General features: G+C 34.1%; 1 protein-coding gene across 6 annotated transcripts in view; it reads right to left on the bottom strand.

The window, feature by feature from the left end:
• The window catches only part of LOC105498550 (neural cell adhesion molecule 2), a 569,177-nt gene that overhangs the window by 217,686 nt on the left and 334,278 nt on the right, over positions 1 to 17,213 (bottom strand). For all 6 annotated transcript variants that reach the window (XM_011770694.3, XM_011770699.3, XM_011770698.3 and 3 more), the window contains exon 6: positions 2,279 to 2,396. In XM_011770694.3, the coding sequence (XP_011768996.1) occupies positions 2,279 to 2,396 (118 nt within the window). The remainder of the gene's footprint in view (positions 1 to 2,278; positions 2,397 to 17,213) is intronic.

Genomic DNA, 17,213 nt, shown 5'->3' with positions numbered 1-17,213 from the left:
CTAGAACAATTATTTAGGTTTTCAATAAATTATTATTTCATTCTATCGGAAGGATGAAATAATACCATATGAAGATATGGAGAAGAAAAAATATAGATTTAAATTACTCATTATATTATTCTCTGAATCTGATTTATACTCGTCTATATAGTAATATTTCCAATTAAATAGGAGAAAACAATTTTGAAGAAATGGAAAACTTTAAGAAAAAAATCTCAGCAGAAAAGAAGTCTCGCTGAAAAACCAAGCCAGCTAAAACTTCCCATCTGCTGGAGAATCTTGGTATTCTGGTGAGAAGTAATTGGTAAGCTGTTATTTGAAAGGGTTGTGGTGTAGACAACTAAATATGACCAAACTAAAAGCATCCAGTCTCACAATTACTATTCTCACTTGATGGTAAGTGTTCTAATATTGTCCTAAAGATGGGACTAATGAGGAATCTGCATAACTTAACATCAACATTAATAGGTGGGGAATCTGAAATTACTATCAAACTTGGAATCTCTGTGATCAAGTTATCTCAGAAGTAAAGGAGATTTTCTTCTTAAACCTGGAATCATATTTTTCAAGGGCATATGTTCTAACACTGTAACAATCACACACCCAGTTTCCATGTATTTCTCCCTCAGAAATGATGAAGTGCCCTTAAGTATGAATTCACAGGATAAAGATACATGCTCCCTTCTTGCTCTTGAATGCAGGAAGACTTCTAGCCCCTTTACACAGAACAGTTTACATTTTATAGCATTCCTTAATAAATGACTGAAAAATTATTTCAAAACAAGTTTATTCACCTGTACTTTCCAACCAGCTACTAGTCCTACTATTGGTTTGTGGAATCATCAATTACATTAGCTAAGATCGGCATAGGCTTGAAGTTTAGGATGTTTTTCCCACTACATACCAAAGTGGAACTATGAGTAACGCAAGCTCATTTTTGTTGTTCAATTTCCTACTCATAGTATTTTTGTGCTTTACTTTCTTTAATCTGTTACATCAATGTTGTTCAAATAAGAAAAAATAAATCTGTTTGGAAATACAAAACCATAGGAAAAAAGATTGTAGAACAATATTTGTTCATTGGAATGAATGATTCAGTGGCTTTTCTGTGATACAATTAGGTCTGATATAGACTTTTAAGGATCCACATGAGTAAACCAGCAGTCACTGGGACAGATGATGATTATCTGGGGTGAATATGTTAATATTCAAGGTGTAATCCTACGAAAAAATACCAACAGTTTGTCACAAGAAAATTATTGTCTGAAAAGAACATCTAAACGCATAATATTTGAAGAAACATCTCATGCGTTGTTAAATCCTCTATTAAAATGATAAGCAGTATAAACAAAGGGTTTAAAGTTGAAGGTAATGTCAGTACATGCTCAAGCACAAAAGAATAAAAGTTAGTTTGGGATTTCAATTATTGCCCTTCAAAGAACTTTTAAAACAATAACCTCATCCTTAGTAAGGACACTTTTGCACATTTGATGTATATTTTACTAATCTTTTAAAATTATTTTTCACTATATGGTTTATGAAGTGATTCTGTAAATACTTGTACCTAATGCTTCTGTAGTAACCTGCATTACTAATGCATGTTTACAAGATGGTCCAGTTTTAAAGTTTATTGTCTCCAAGTTAGTAGTTTGAGACACAATCTAAAAGAATGGAATATTTAAAAATATTTTTGATCTTAATAAAAATCAAATAGTATTTTAAAATTCTAAAAAAAGTAAGTAAACTATCAAATTATAGATGTAGAATACAGAAGTTACTCATTTGATGAGCTGATTTTTAAAAATTACATATCAAATTCACGGAATTTTAACTCTATAAAATCAGCTTTTTTCTATAATACAATATTTTTTGTATAATACAAATATACACAATTATAATAAAATATGATATTGTATACATATGACAGTGGTGTCAATAACACTAGAATATCTATTTCAAGATACATTGTAGGGATAATAAAATGTTTGACTAAGTCACAGGTGCTCCTGGTCCCATTTTTCCAAAAGTCTGCTTTTACAGACAGAATAAGTATAATGGGTACAGCCTTTGACTCAGAATATTAGTGAGGGGTCACACTGTTGATCTCTTTAGCAGTTTAATCTAACCACTTTATGCCCCAAAAATAGCACCAGGATTTTTTTTTTTAATGAAACTAAAATGCAATGGTTTGCTTTCTACCAAAATGATTAAGATCCCAATACTGTTCCATAAGCCTGATAATGGACACAAGCCAGAGGGAACGGGGTGCATAACCTACCTGAACCAGGAGATGGCAGGTTCTGGAGAGCCTGAGGCCCTGCAGGAAAACGTCATCTCTTCTCCTCTCTCTGCCGTGGCATTAAAAGATTTCTGAGGCATTGAGATTGCTGGCGGCACTGAAGGAGAGATGAATATAGAATCAATAGAGATGAAAACACCTTCACTAACATCATTTAGATAATTTTTGCCACACTTTAAGCTTTCAAACATCACATCTCCATTTATATTAATGAAACTGATTTGGTTTCATAGTAAAATAACTTTATCACTGATCTTCATTCTAATGTGCAATAATTATATCAATTCATTGTAAAGCTTTCTCACTATTAAATCTATTAAATTAAACAATAAAGTATACATTCTAGCAAACATATATACTTCTAGGAACTATGTCTCAGAAAAAGACACCACCACCCTAACTTACACCAATTTGGGGATCTACTTTGAGCATAAGTGGATTTCCTATTTGGGTTCTCATTGGTCTGTGTAATGCCATAAGCAATCAATCACTGCTTCAAAACAGGGCTTTCAAATTAGGTGTCAAACCATAATGTTCTTTCTGATTAACTACACTTAATTTCTTCAAGCAACTATAGAACATTTTATGAAGAGAAACTGCATAAGCCATACAGAAAATGGAAATAGATTTTCATGAACTATTCAATTTTAAAATTAAGCATCTTCAATTTCTAACTAATTACATTGGAAAAACTGTATATGCTGCATATTTGGAACATGTTGAAACTGTTACTGAAATGCACTGTTTGCAATAAACAAATCACTGGCATCCACAATAGAAGCTAAATTTCAAAGTAGAGCATAAATTGTGACTCGATGCACACTTTCATAATTTTAAGCTGAATATCATAAAACAATATTCCTAAAATTAAGTATATTAATAATTTTTACATACACTGAACAATATCAGACAGGCATTTAGAAGTGTGATTATACTCAAATATCTCTACAATTCAGGTCAGCGTTTATGCCGCATTACCTCCATTGATGGTAGAGACAAGAACTGGTATGTAACTTAGTAATTAAACACAATAGATCAAGCTTCTGCCTGTATGAATTTAGAAACAAGAAACATAATCTGACATGTTGACTCTAAAGTAACATAATAATTACTAGTATTACAAAAGATAGAATTTTCTCAGATATTAACTCTGAATTTTAAGTACATTGTCATTTGACTATCTGTACCCTGTTTTTCTTCCTTTGTAATTATGGAAAATAACATTTTAAACAAAATGCATATTTTGCATATCATTATTTATACATATAGTTGCAAAAGCAGTATTACTCTCTTTAGTACAGTAAAGTCTTTTCATCCCTTAGAGAATTATAATGAAATGAATTCTTTCAAGGATTTGTATTCTGTATGTGTTGAGTAGTCAACACTTTCTGGAAAGTTTCTATTTTATTCTTTAGCTGGAAGGAACACGGGGATGTATAGTGAAGTAGTTCTATTAACTCCCACTAACATGGACATATTAGTCTACCTTCAAGTTGTAATTCCCCCGACTGGCTGCTTCGGCAACAGAGATACCACTAATTTGACAGACGGATTTACCTTTTATCAATAATGGCATTCAGCAACTTCCTATATTTTCTGAGTCTTCCAAGTCTTCCCCCCAACCCTCAAATATTTCTCAGAAGATAAAGATGATATTAACCATGAAATGCCTATTCATGTCCCAGCTTGTTTGGTTCAGATTAATCAGCACCCACTAATTCCTTCAAATGTATTTGAGCCAAGGAAAGCTAACTCCACTCAAGCAGAGTCAGGAAGTATATTCATTTGTAATTCCAATTGTTTTAAATATAAAGCAACAAATAAATGCACACATAGATTTTTCATCTAGCAGAGGACTGCTCATCTTATGACTCACAACCCTTTTTCTCTCTTTACTTGTTTTTACGTTTTCTTTCTTTGGATTCAGGGGGCACACGGGCAGGTTTGTTAACTGGGTATCTTGCATGATTCTGAGGTTTGGGGTAAAGGTGATTCTGTCATCCAGGTAGTGAGCATGGTACCCAATAGGTAGTTTTTCAGACCATCCCACCTCCCTCTTTCCCCTCTCTAGTAGTCCTCAGTGTCTATTGCTCCCATCTTTATGTCCATGAGTATTCAATGTGAGAATATGAAGTATTTGATTTTCTCTTCCTGTGTTAATTTGCTTAGGATTATGGCCTACAGTTGCATTCATGTTGCAGCAAAGGACATGACTTCATGTTTTTTTTTTTCAGTGTAGTATTCCATGGTGTATATGTACTGCATTTTATTTATCCAGTCCACTGCTGATGGGTACCTAGGTTGACTCCATGTCCTTGCTATTGTGGATAGCACTATGATAATCATACAAGTGCATGTGTCTCTTACAATTTATTTTCCTTTTGGTATTTACCCAATAATGGGATTGCTGGCTCAAACAGCAGTTCTGCTTAAGTTCTCTGCAAAATCTCAAAATTACTTTCCACAATGGTTGAGCTATTTGCATTCCCATTAACAGTATATAAGCATTCCCTTTTCTCTGAAGTCTTGACAGCATCTGTTATTTTTTGACTTTCATAATAATAGTCATTCTGACTGGTGTGAGATGGTATCTCATTGTGGTTTTGATTTACATTTTGCTGAGGATGAAAGTTGCACACCTATATCCATCGGAACTTTGACAAAGTTAACAAAATGTTGACTCCTTATTCAGTAAGTGGTGCTGGGATAACTGGCAAACCATATGCAAAAGAACCAACTGGACCACTACATTTCATCATACACAAAAATTAACTCAAGATGGATTAAAGGGTTAAATGTAAGGCCTCAAACTATAAAAAAAAGTATATAAAAACACATAGAACATACACTTCTTGACACTGGCTTTGGCAAAGAATTTATGGCTAAGTCCCCAAAAGCAATTGCAACAAATCCAAAAATTGACAAGTGAGACCTAATTAAACTAAACAGCTTCTGCACAGCAAAACAAATAATCAGCAGAATGAACAGACAGCCTACAGAATGGGAGAAAATGTTTGCAATCTATACCTCTGATAAAGGTCGAATATCCAGAATCTATAAGGAACTTAAGTCAACCAGAAAAAAAAAAATCCAATTAAAAATGGGAAAATGACATGAACAGACATTTCTCAAAAGAAAACATAAAAGCGACCAAGAAACATATGAAAAAATGCTCGTTATCACTAGTCATCAGAAAAATGATTTTACATGTAGGGCTGTGTGTCCATTAGAAAGTCACAGAAGTGATCTTGATTCCTGGCCAAGAGAATAGATACAGCAGATTAACACCAAAGTATTTGATAGTTCTAACATTCGCTGTTTATATTCTCAGTCTGTATGAAAAGCTAATTAGGTTATTTCTTTGGGTCTTCCCATAATTTCATTAACACACTTCTTTCCACTGCATTTTATTATATGAAGTTAGAAAAGTGAAACACCTGGGAAACCACATTTGCAAAGCTGATTTTTATTACTCATGGATAGTAAGAAATTACATGTTTTCAGTTAATTTTAAGAACCTTCCTTTGATAACAAATCAAGCACCCTCATTTTACAATTTACATCTTTGACAATTTTTCAGATACTTAACTGCTTATAATATGAGGTAAAGAATGACTAGTATTTTAATATTATATAGCCTCTCAATGTACAATAAGACATCTCAATTATGGAGAATGCATTCATCATGATTTTGATCATGAAATTTTTACTTTCATATAGTCATATCAGGCATCAATGAAATCCATCTGTTTTCTTTTTAAAAAATTTGTATGTTTTGCTCTTCCCTACTGCTGCAAATGCTGTAGTACGATCTAACAGCTCTCAATTTTCATTAATATTGCTTCTGGTTAATTGTCATAATCCTCCATTCTGAATTTATGAGGGTGATCAATTTAAAGTGCTATTTAATGAGAATACTATTCTGGAACTTAAAATGCATACAAAATTTAAAAAATGCAAAGTATAAAATGATAGGCATAAAGAACAATAATTAATTTTATAATTTCATTTGGAAAAAAAAAGTCTATCTTCCTGATTACTATAAACTAAATACGTACATACAATTCTTTTTAAATAAATGTATCTGAGTGGTCTTCAATCTTGAGTGTCAACTGATTTGGTCTATCTTTCCTGTTACAAAATCTAGTCAATAGAGCATTTCTACGCATATTTGACTAATAGCAAATTTTGGGCATTTTCTACATGGTTGTTCCTAATTTGTGAATAAAGCAGTGACATAACTGCCATAATGTATTGAGTACTGACTTCTAAAATCAAACCTATCTGAACAACACAGTAAGGGCTTTATACAATACCATCATACTGTAGAAGAGTGAGGATCAAATTGCCTCATTAAGTTGGTTTAAGAAAAATCAAAAAAAGGTTCCATTGACATTTAAAATTACATTGTTAGTGAAAGTTAATATAAGAGGAATCAGCAGTTTAATCAAATAAGTATTTCCTTCCTTAGACAGCAAGTATAAAAACAATCAAAAATTGTTAACTGAAGCTTTGTTGCATTTTCATAATTATGCTTTTCTGCATTTTCTAAGTATTTGCCAAAGGAACCTGATTATTATGTTCTTTTACATTGGCTTTTTACATAGATCATATGTACAAGATCAAAAATAAAATAAAATAAGAGGCAATTAAAATTACTGACTTTATCATTTTCCTGGTTAGTTATTGTTTCTTTTCTTTTTCTTTTCTTTTTTTTTTTTTTGAGATGGAGTCTCACTCTGTCAGATAGGCTGGAGTGCAGTGGTGTGATCTCAGCTCACTGCAACCTCTGCCTCCTGGGTTCAAGTGATTTTCCTGCCTCAGCCTCCTGAGCAGCTGGGACTACAGGCCTGAGCCATCATGACTAATTTTTGTATTTTTAATAGAGATAGGGTTTCACCATATTGGCCAGGCTGGTCTCAAACTCTTGACCTCGTGATCCACCCACTTCAGCCTCCCAAAGTGCTGGGATTACAGGCGTGAGCCACTGCGCCCGGCCTTGGTTAGTTATTTTTATTAATTACAGTTGTTAACTGATATTCACAGAGGATTGATTCCAGGAAATTCATCAGATAGTTGTTATACTGTATTGTTCTTTATTGTATGTTTTCATTGTTGTATTGTTAATTTTATTGCTATTTAAAAAAAAATTTTTTTTTCCATCAAAATTGGTTGAAAACACAAGTGTAAGACCATGGATATGAAGAGCTGACTGTGCTTGCATTTTTTTTTTCTTTTTTTTTTTTTTTTTCGTTTTGATACGGGATCTCCCTCTGTCACCCAAGCTGACATGCAGTGGTGTGATCGCAGCCTCTCACTGCAGTCCCCAACTCATGGGCTCAAGCAGTACTCCTGCCTCACGAGTGTCCCACAGAGCCTGGCCAGCACTTGCATTTATGTATGTAAACACTGATTAATATTGCAATATTTTCTTCTTTCTTTTAAAAACACACCTGTTTCTGTATTCTGCTTCATTTATCAAGTTGACATTACATGTAAGAGACATTTTATGTCAGTATATAAATCAGTCCTCACTCTCACTCAAACTGATCAGTATTCCAAACCCTGTGGTTACACTGTTGGGCAAGCATAAGACACCTGGCCAAATATGACCAGATATATATCTATTACGGCATTTGTTTATACAATCAATTCTACATTTAATTAACCATAATTGAAATTCATAGGTAAAATGGTAAATGAATGTTTAATATGCTGATTTAAGAATACGAATCAGCTCTTTTGAATTGTCCTTAATAGACATTATGCAATTTTCTATACTAACATTGGATTATTTTTATAATCAGAGAAGTATAAATGAACAAATTAGAAAACATAAAAACAAAAATTTTAATAAATATTTAATACAATTTACTAAAGCTAATCCATCACTAGATGTCTACAACATTTTACCAACAAGCTAAGGGGCTTATTAAATAAAATCTAAGTGAAAAGATACAGTTGAAAGTAGGGAAAACATTACTGTGACTTTATTTTTATCAAAAGAAGTCTTTCCACAGTACAAGATAATAATTAAATAAAAGGCCATAGTTAATATGGAAGATCTCTCAAGTCAATAAATGCGTAAATAAGTAAATGCAAGCTTGAATGTTCCTTTAATTCTTGAAAGCTAATTTCACCATTAAATACAGCAATTTTTATACTCTTTCAGCGTACATTCTACAGTTAATAATATTCTACATCAAAGGCCCCCAGAATGTTTCAAGAAACCTTGAGGTCCCAAACACCTTTCAGAAGTTCTCTTGGGTCACCCCTTTTCCAACCAAGTATCTGCGTGCAGACGGATTTTCTTCTGAGAAAGTCAGCTATTGGATTGTGCTAATGGAGAAAAAGTTCAATTATCTCCTTATCCGAAAGTCTTTCTCAGGTTCTGAAATATATTAGGAAAGACTGAATGCAGAAACAGATCTGAGAATTCACCTGTTTTATGTCAACGTATACATTAAAGAAAAGTTTTGAGACTGCCTGGAATACAAAATGGATTAGAATACAAGTTGGTAATTCAAATTTAAAAAGAAGTTAAGGCCTAGCATGGTGGCTCGCACCTGTAATCCCAGCAATCTGGGAGGCTGAGGCAGGAGAATCGCCTGAGCCCAGGAGATTGAGATGAGTCTGAGTAACATAATAAGACCCTGTCGCTACAAAAAAACCAGAAAAAATTAGCCGGATAGGATGGTGTGTACCTGTAGTCCCAGCTATTTAAGAGGCTGAGATGGGAAGATAGCTTGAACCTGGGAAGTCAAGGCCATAGGGACCTGTGATTGTGCCACTGCACTCCAGCCTGGGCAACAGAGTAAGACTCTGTCTCAAAAAAATAATTAACTAATTTTAAAAATCATATAAAACTTAGAAGAAAAATAATGTATCATAAAAGTCATAGTGTGTATTGAAAAGTGATCTAAAGGTGTAAGATTTCAGAACATATTTTTAGAGTTGGTAATACTTTTGCAAAATTCTGCAGAAAATATTCTGTTGGAAAGTACAAGTAAGTGTGAAGAGTTCAGGACTGATCAAGGAAAAAGCTATGATGATAGGAGGGATTAAGGCACAATGAATTTGACTTGGGTGGTACTCATACAGGTTGCTTGACATGGGAAGTTCCTGATAGCAGGGGGCTGTTTAAAGACACCATGTCCAGTCACCACTCAGACAGTAGGAGAAGGGGAAGGGAACTCCTCGAAGAGTGAATTATCTGAGAGGGAGCTCATGTGTCCAGGTGATGTCACTCAGCAGTACAGCAGAGTCTCTCAGACTCTCTCAGAAGGTAGAAGGGCAGCTATAGGCTGTATTGCCCTTGGAGTTTGCATATGGCTAGCAGAAGTTGGGTGCAGTTTTGCAGTTTCCAAAGCAGGCTGATTGTAAATGTTTAAAATAGGCTTATGCAGGGTAATTTTAAACAGCCGGATGTGTAAATTTTTGAATTTGGCATTCGCGGGTTTATGTGCTAATGGTCCAAGGACCAATATACAGGGGCTATATTTGTTTTATTTATATACCAAGAATAAAAATGGCCTGGCACGGTGGCTAATGCCTGTAATCCCAGCACTTTGGGAGGCTGAGGCAGGCAGATCGCCTGACGTCAGGAGTTCGAGACCAGCCTGGCCCACATGGTGAAAAAAATACAAAAATTAGCCAAACGTGGTGGTGGGCGTCTGTAATTTCAGCAACTCGGGAGGCTGAGGCAGGAGAATCACTTGAACCTGGGAGGCAGAGGTTGCAGTGAGCTGAGATTGAGCCATTGCACTCCAACCTGGGCAACAGAGCAAGACTCTGTAACAAAAAGAAATAAAATGAAATAAAGATAAAATTGGAAGATGATGGAGATGTCAGGGAGAGTTATCTTGGTTTTAAAAACTGGTCATTTTACTGTAATATCTTAATAATACAAAAAATAAATATATGAACTGGTGTTTCAATTTTGGCAAGTTATTATTGCATGTTTTTTAAATAAGTTAATGGATACAGCACACCAACATAGCACATGTATACATATGTAGCAAACCTACACGTTGTGCACATGTACCCTAGAAGTTAAAGTATAATAATAACAAAATAAATAAAATAACAAATTTTGTAAGAATAGCGTTATTTCTACCTTTGATAAACTGCCAGAAAGAGAGAAGAATTGGAAACACTTTCATTTTCTCCCCTATAAATCTTTTAATTTTTATCCCATTAACTAAGAAAAGTGTGGCTTTAAATACAAAGCTTTCAAAAGGCAGTAAGAATCCTAAATGGTAGGCTAAATGTTCCAAGTCACACTGAAGTTAATTCGAGAAATCTTGCAGTGTCCTATCTCCCCACTTAATATGATCATTATATTTGGAGAGAATGTGTATGAATTCTGTTTGAAGACTCTTAAAAGTAAATCGCAGTAGAAATATTCCTACTAAGAATATAACAGAATTTAAAATATCACCAGACAAACTGTGAGGTAACAATTTTTTTTTTTTTTTTCAGAATTCCATAGCCTGAATTGACGGCATCACAAAACCCAGAAGTTGTCATCAACACTGCTCAAGAGAGGTCCAAGAAAGAGAAGCCTTCCAGTTCAGACTCAGGAAGCAGGAAGTAAATCTGGCAGTGACAATGTCAACAGAGGAAAGGTGCAAACACCCAATTCTCTGAGAGATGACATGCTTCTTCAATCAGATAAACTGTAGTCCTAAGAGCAAAATCTCCCATTGCTTTTATCCTCCTCATTTATCGGAACAGTTGAACCAGAATAAGGGCATATCTGGTGCAGAGAGTGATAAATAAGATCCCAGCTTTCTAGTCAGAGGACTAAAAAGTGGTGACTTAAGGAGCAGGAAAGTACATCAGAGATCATAGAGTAGGAAGGTCTTAGAAAAGCATCCACAGCAAGTTCTTTATGAAATCTTGAGCTCTGTCCTGAGCTGTGCTTATTGAATCTGATTCTAAACAGTGCCAAGATTTTGTGAATTTAACTAAAAGGTAAACCTCCACAAAGGTCGTGGAATGGTCATTGGTACACACTGACAAATACTGAAAGGTAATGAAAATGCAGTCTGTATATAAAACCAAGAAGGATGGTCAGAATTTGTTGTCTGATCTAAACAAACTGATTGCCTACAAAAATAACAAAAAAAGTGAACATTTTCCATAATGCTGAAATAAGATCCAGAGTCTGATTATGTATTGAAAGTCCTAAATATAATCTATTGTTTCACCTGTTAAGAACTAGGAAAATCATGTCATTGGAAATGCCAATGGCATGCTGACACATGTTGGATTATCTAAAAGCTATTTTAAAGCAACTGTTTAAAACATGTTCTAAATAATTAGGTGAAATAAATGGAAATATGGAACATCTCTCCAAAGGCATACAATATATTTTTAAAACCCCAAATAAATATTAGCATTCTACTTATGTTAACAACAACAACAAAATTCATGGATGTGATGAATGGACTGACAGAGAGTTATCAAACACAAAGAATTAGAAATGGAAGTTATCCAATTTTGAAAACAAAAGGAAAAATATTAAAGAAAAAATGAATAGCCTTCAGGAACTTCTTAGACAATACCAAAATGTCATGAAATCTAAGAAGGAAAACAGAAAGAGAACCAGTACAAAATAATGTAGGTATACACACACACACACACACACACACACACACACACACACACATATATGTATCAATGCATCTGACATCTGAAAACTTCTCAAATAGGCCAACAGCATCAAACCCAAGACAAACCCAGCACAGTTCATGTAGAGACACATCATAATCAAACCTTTACAAACCAAAAATATACAAACACCAAAATATGCAATAGCTATAGGAGAACAATGATTCACATGACTGTGAATTTCTTACCAGAAATCATGAAGGCCAAAAGGAAATGAAACAAAATTTGTAAAGTTCTGAAAGAACAGAACTGTCAAAGCAAGGTCTATGTTCAGCAAAATATCCTTCAGACATGAAGGTAAAGGAGAACTATTACAATTTCTCCCAGCAGACCTGATATAAAAGAATTGCTCAAGGCACTTTTTCAAAGAGAAAGTAAATTAAATCAAAGGAAACATCAAACTCTAGAAATAAAGAATGAGTTACAAATAGTAAATATCTGAGAAATATGTCACACTATTCACTTTTTAAGTTATTTAAAGTAATTTAACGGTTGAAAGAAAAAATAAATTCTCTGATGGAATTTTCAATGATGGAGGTATAATACATAGGAAAAGTATGATATAAAGAGGAGATGTAGGGACCTATATGATGCTATACTTTCTACATTCAAATTGAAATGGTAAACATTGATTCTAAGTTAAATAGGGACATTGAATTACAAGGGCAACACCCCCTCCCCACAAATTGTGAAAACAGATATAGCCAGAAGCATCATAGATACAATAAAATCAAATTCTAAATAATGTTCAATAATCGAGAATTTAGAGCAGGGAAAATAGAAGAATGAAAGACAAAAAGAACAAACTAAAATAACATTTTAAAAATGGCACATCTGAATGAAGTGTAAATGGCTTAATTTCGTGAATAAAAACACAGAAACTGGCATAATGAATAAAATATAACCTAACTATATGCTGTCTATAAAAAATTGCTTGAAATGTAATGATAAAGCCAGGATAAAATAAAAACAATAGAAAAATATGCCATTCAAATTCTAATCAAAAGAAAGCTGCAGTGGCTATGTTAATATCAGAAAATGAAGGTTTCAGAACAAATGAAATTAAAAGATGTAAAAGAGAATATTACATAATGATAAAAGGGCCAATTCAGCAGAAAAACATGACAATCAGGACATGACAAGCAGGAAAACATGTGCATCAACCTGAAAAAGTGCTTCAAAATATATGAAGCAAAATCTGACAGACAAAAACAAGTGGAACAAATTCACAATTACTGTTTGGGAAAGCCTAATAAACTAGATAAACATGAGCAAAATAAGCAAAAATTAAGCAGAAGGAAGAAAACAACATAAAAGAAAAGGACAATAATGAAACTGAAAACAAAACAAAATGAGAAAAATTTTTTAAATGAAGTTTATTTGGAATAACTGATTATAATTAATCATAATACAATAATTAAACCTCCAGCAAGACTCAGGATGAACAAAGGAGAGATGACACGTATTGCCAATATCAGGATTGAAAGAAGAGATATCAGCACAGATTCGACAGATAATAAAAATATTTTTAAAAATCCAGAGAATGGGCCCGGCATGGTGGCTCACGCCTGTAATCCCAGCACTTTGGGAGGCCAAGACGGGTGGATCACGAGGTCACGAGATCGAGACCATCCTGGCTAACACGGTGAAACCCCGTCTCTACTAAAAATACAAAAAACTAGCCGGGCGTGGTGGCGGCGCCTGTAGTCCCAGCTACTCGGGAGGCTGAGGCAGGAGAATGGCGTGAACCCGGGAGGCGGAGCTTGCAGTGAGCCGAGATCGCACCACTGCACTCCAGCCTGGGCGACAGAGTGAGACTGTCTCAAAAAAAAAAAAAAAAAAAAAAAAAAAAAAAATTCCAGAGAATGTTATGCATACAAACTTATCAATATTGAAAATACGAACCACTTCCTTGAAAACCAGAAACCACAAAGTTACTCAAAATAAAATACATAACAAAAACTATCCTATAATTATTAAAAATATAAAAAATACATTTATTTAAAGATAAATCAAAAATCTCCTGAAAGGAGATATTTAGACCCAGATAGTTCATCTGTTGAATTTAAAAAAAGACTTAAAGAAGAAATAATAGCATTTCTATACAATCTCTTTCAGAAAATATAAGAGAAGAGAATGTTTTTCAACTCATTTTATGAACACAGCATTATGCTGATAATTTAACAAGTCATATATGGTACCAGAAAATAAGCCTACATATCAATATCTCATGAAAATAGGCATTTTATAAAAAAAAAAAAAATTAGAAAAAAAATCTAGCTGTAAATAGAATCTAGCTGTAAATAGAAATATATCAACACTAAGTTTTTGTGAATGTAAGGCTGACACAATACTGTTATCAGTAAACAGTTTCTTTAAACTGTTAGGTTGGATAGATTGCGTATTAATATAATTTAGTTATACAACATTAGTGAATAGAACTTCAGAAACCTCTGAACCTTTTAGCATCAACTCATATTATTAAACAATTGTTCTTTAAACTGTTAGGTGGATAAATTAATTGAATATATTTAAATCATATTAATTACAATAAGTATAATTAAATTATATTAAGTATATTAAGCATATTAATCAATACCCAATTAATGTATCCAACTTAACGGTTTAAAGAAAAAATCATGGGCCGGGCGCGGTGGCTCAAGCCTGTAATCTCAGCACTTTGGGAGGCCGAGACGGGCGGATCACGAGGTCAGGAGATCGAGACCATCCTGGCTAACACAGTGAAACCCCGTCTCTACTAAAAAATACAAAAAACTAGCCGGGTGAGGTGGCGGGCGCCTGTAGTCCCAGCTACTCGGGAGGCTGAGGCAGGAGAATGGCGTGAACCCGGGAGGCTGAGCTTGCAGTGAGCCGAGATCTGGCCACTGCACTCCAGCCTGGGCAACAAAGCGAGACTCCGTCTCAAAAAAAAAAAAAAAAAAAAAAGAAAAAATCATTTAATAATATGAGTTGATGCTAAAACACAGAAACAACAAAATTTCACATCCATTCATGATAAAAACTCTGAGCAAAGTATGAACAAAGAAGACTTCTTTATCATGATGAAAAACATCTGCCAAAAAATTTAGACCTAACATTGATATATAGGTAAAGAAGTGAATACTTTATCTGTACGACCAGGAGCAAGTAAGGAAATTCACTGTCAGCACTCCTATTAAACCTCATACTGATAGAACAACTCTGTATAGGCAAGTTATAATAGATTTAAGACACACAGGCAGAAAAAAAATAAATGTTTTCTAATTTGCTGAAATTAGAAATAGATTGTTATATACAATATAAGCTCAAGGAATCTTAAAAAAAATTGCTAGAACTAATTATGGAGTGCACACAGTCAAAGGACTAAAGAAAAACACCCCAAATCAAATCTTATATGCATATTAGCAATAAACATTTGGAAATCAAAATTTTAAAAAAAATGTACAACAGCTCCAAAACTATCATACTTAGGTGCCAGTCAAGCAAAATTTATGTATGCTATCTGAATGCTGAAAACTACAATGGATTTGATAACAGAAACAAAAAAAAAGATTTTAATAAATAAGAAGTCATAACATATTAATATATTTGTAGACTCAAGATAGAAAATAAAGTCAAATTCTTTCAAAACTAATATAAAGCTTTTTCACAATTCTGATTAAAATCCCAGCCTGATACGTCTGTGCAGACAAATTGTTGTGAAATTTTAAATGGAAGGCAAATAAATTATAATTTCTAGAACCCTTTTGTAAAGGAACAGTTGGATAAATGATACTACCTGACTTTAAGTGCATTGTTAATGCACTGTAATATTTTGAAAGAAATATTTCCTGAGCAGTAGGTCTCAACTGTGGGACTTACTATAAAGCTGTTCTAAAGCTGTGCTAATATGGCACCCTGGAAAAGATAAAATTATAATGGCAGGGAAAGAAGTGGTGCTTGTCAGTGTTTAGAGATTGAAAGAAGAAGTCATTACAAAGGGATTAGAGGTGATTTGGGATGAAAGAACAATTCTGTACCGACTGTAGTAGTGCCAATATGAATCTATGTATACGTTAAAATTCATAGAACTCTACAATTAAAAAAGTGAATTTTACTGTATGTTAACTTGAAAACAAACATTAAAAACCATATTGATAGTTTAAAAAATTGTCATTGTGTTTTGTAACAATTACAATCAGATTCAATAAGCTGATGCTCTGAAACAGCCCACCCTCCTGGAGAAGTCAGTTCCTGATTGTTCTAAAGCAGAAAAACATTTTTAATTCTGCCTATGTGAGGGAATCATGACTCTTGTTCAAGGAATGCCTGTTTCTACTTCAGTTCATCAGACTCTTCCTCTTTCTTTAAATCATTGCTCTGATCTAACCAAAGTATTCGGAAGATTCCTTCACTTCCTACTGTTTGTTATGAACTTCAGATTGCACTGGTTGTATATTCTTCATGTTCCTGAGACACCTAAAATGTGGGCCATGTTTCAATTCATAGCGCAACATATTTTGAAAAACCATTGTGATATCCTGCTGTTAAAAATTCACTGGCGGCCGGGCGCGGTGGCTCAAGCCTGTAATCCCAGCACTTTGGGAGGCCGAGATGGGCGGATCACGAGGTCAGGAGATCGAGACCATCCTGGCTAACACGGTGAAACCCCGTCTCTACTAAGAAATACAAAAAATAGCCGGGCGAGGTGGCAGCGCCTGTAGTCCCAGCTACTCGGGAGGCTGAGGCCGGAGAATGGCGTGAACCCGGGAGGCGGAGCTTGCAGTGAGCTGAGATCCGGCCACTGCACTCCAGCCTGGGCTACAGAGCGAGACTCCGTCTCAAAAAAAAAAAAAAATAAAATAAAATAAAATAAATAAAAATAAAAATTCACTGGCAAACCTCAGGTAGAATTAAAGTAATTAGCTAATAAAAGAAAGTTAATTATAGAACAAAATGTATGGATAAAGTAGGCAGAAAGTGAAATTCAGACATAGCAATAGCTATCTGAAATTGCTTTGAGTTTAGTACAGTATAAGAGACAAAAATATTTAGAAGTCAGGTCGTCCTATTACTAGGATACATTTTTCAAAACCTTAAAACACTGAAATTTTGTTTGCTGTACTGAAACATATATCTAAAAATATCAGTTTCCAGCCAAGATGCAGAAACATGTATCCAATTTATCTTAGCAACTGAAACAGCTAAAAATATCAGAAACATTGTATAAAACAACTGTTTTTCAAGACTTTGTGAATCA

The sequence above is a fragment of the Macaca nemestrina genome, chromosome 4 (genome assembly GCF_043159975.1).
Source record: "Macaca nemestrina isolate mMacNem1 chromosome 4, mMacNem.hap1, whole genome shotgun sequence".
NCBI classification, from domain to species: domain Eukaryota; kingdom Metazoa; phylum Chordata; class Mammalia; order Primates; family Cercopithecidae; genus Macaca; species Macaca nemestrina.
This window is presented reverse-complemented; position numbering and strand designations above follow the sequence as displayed.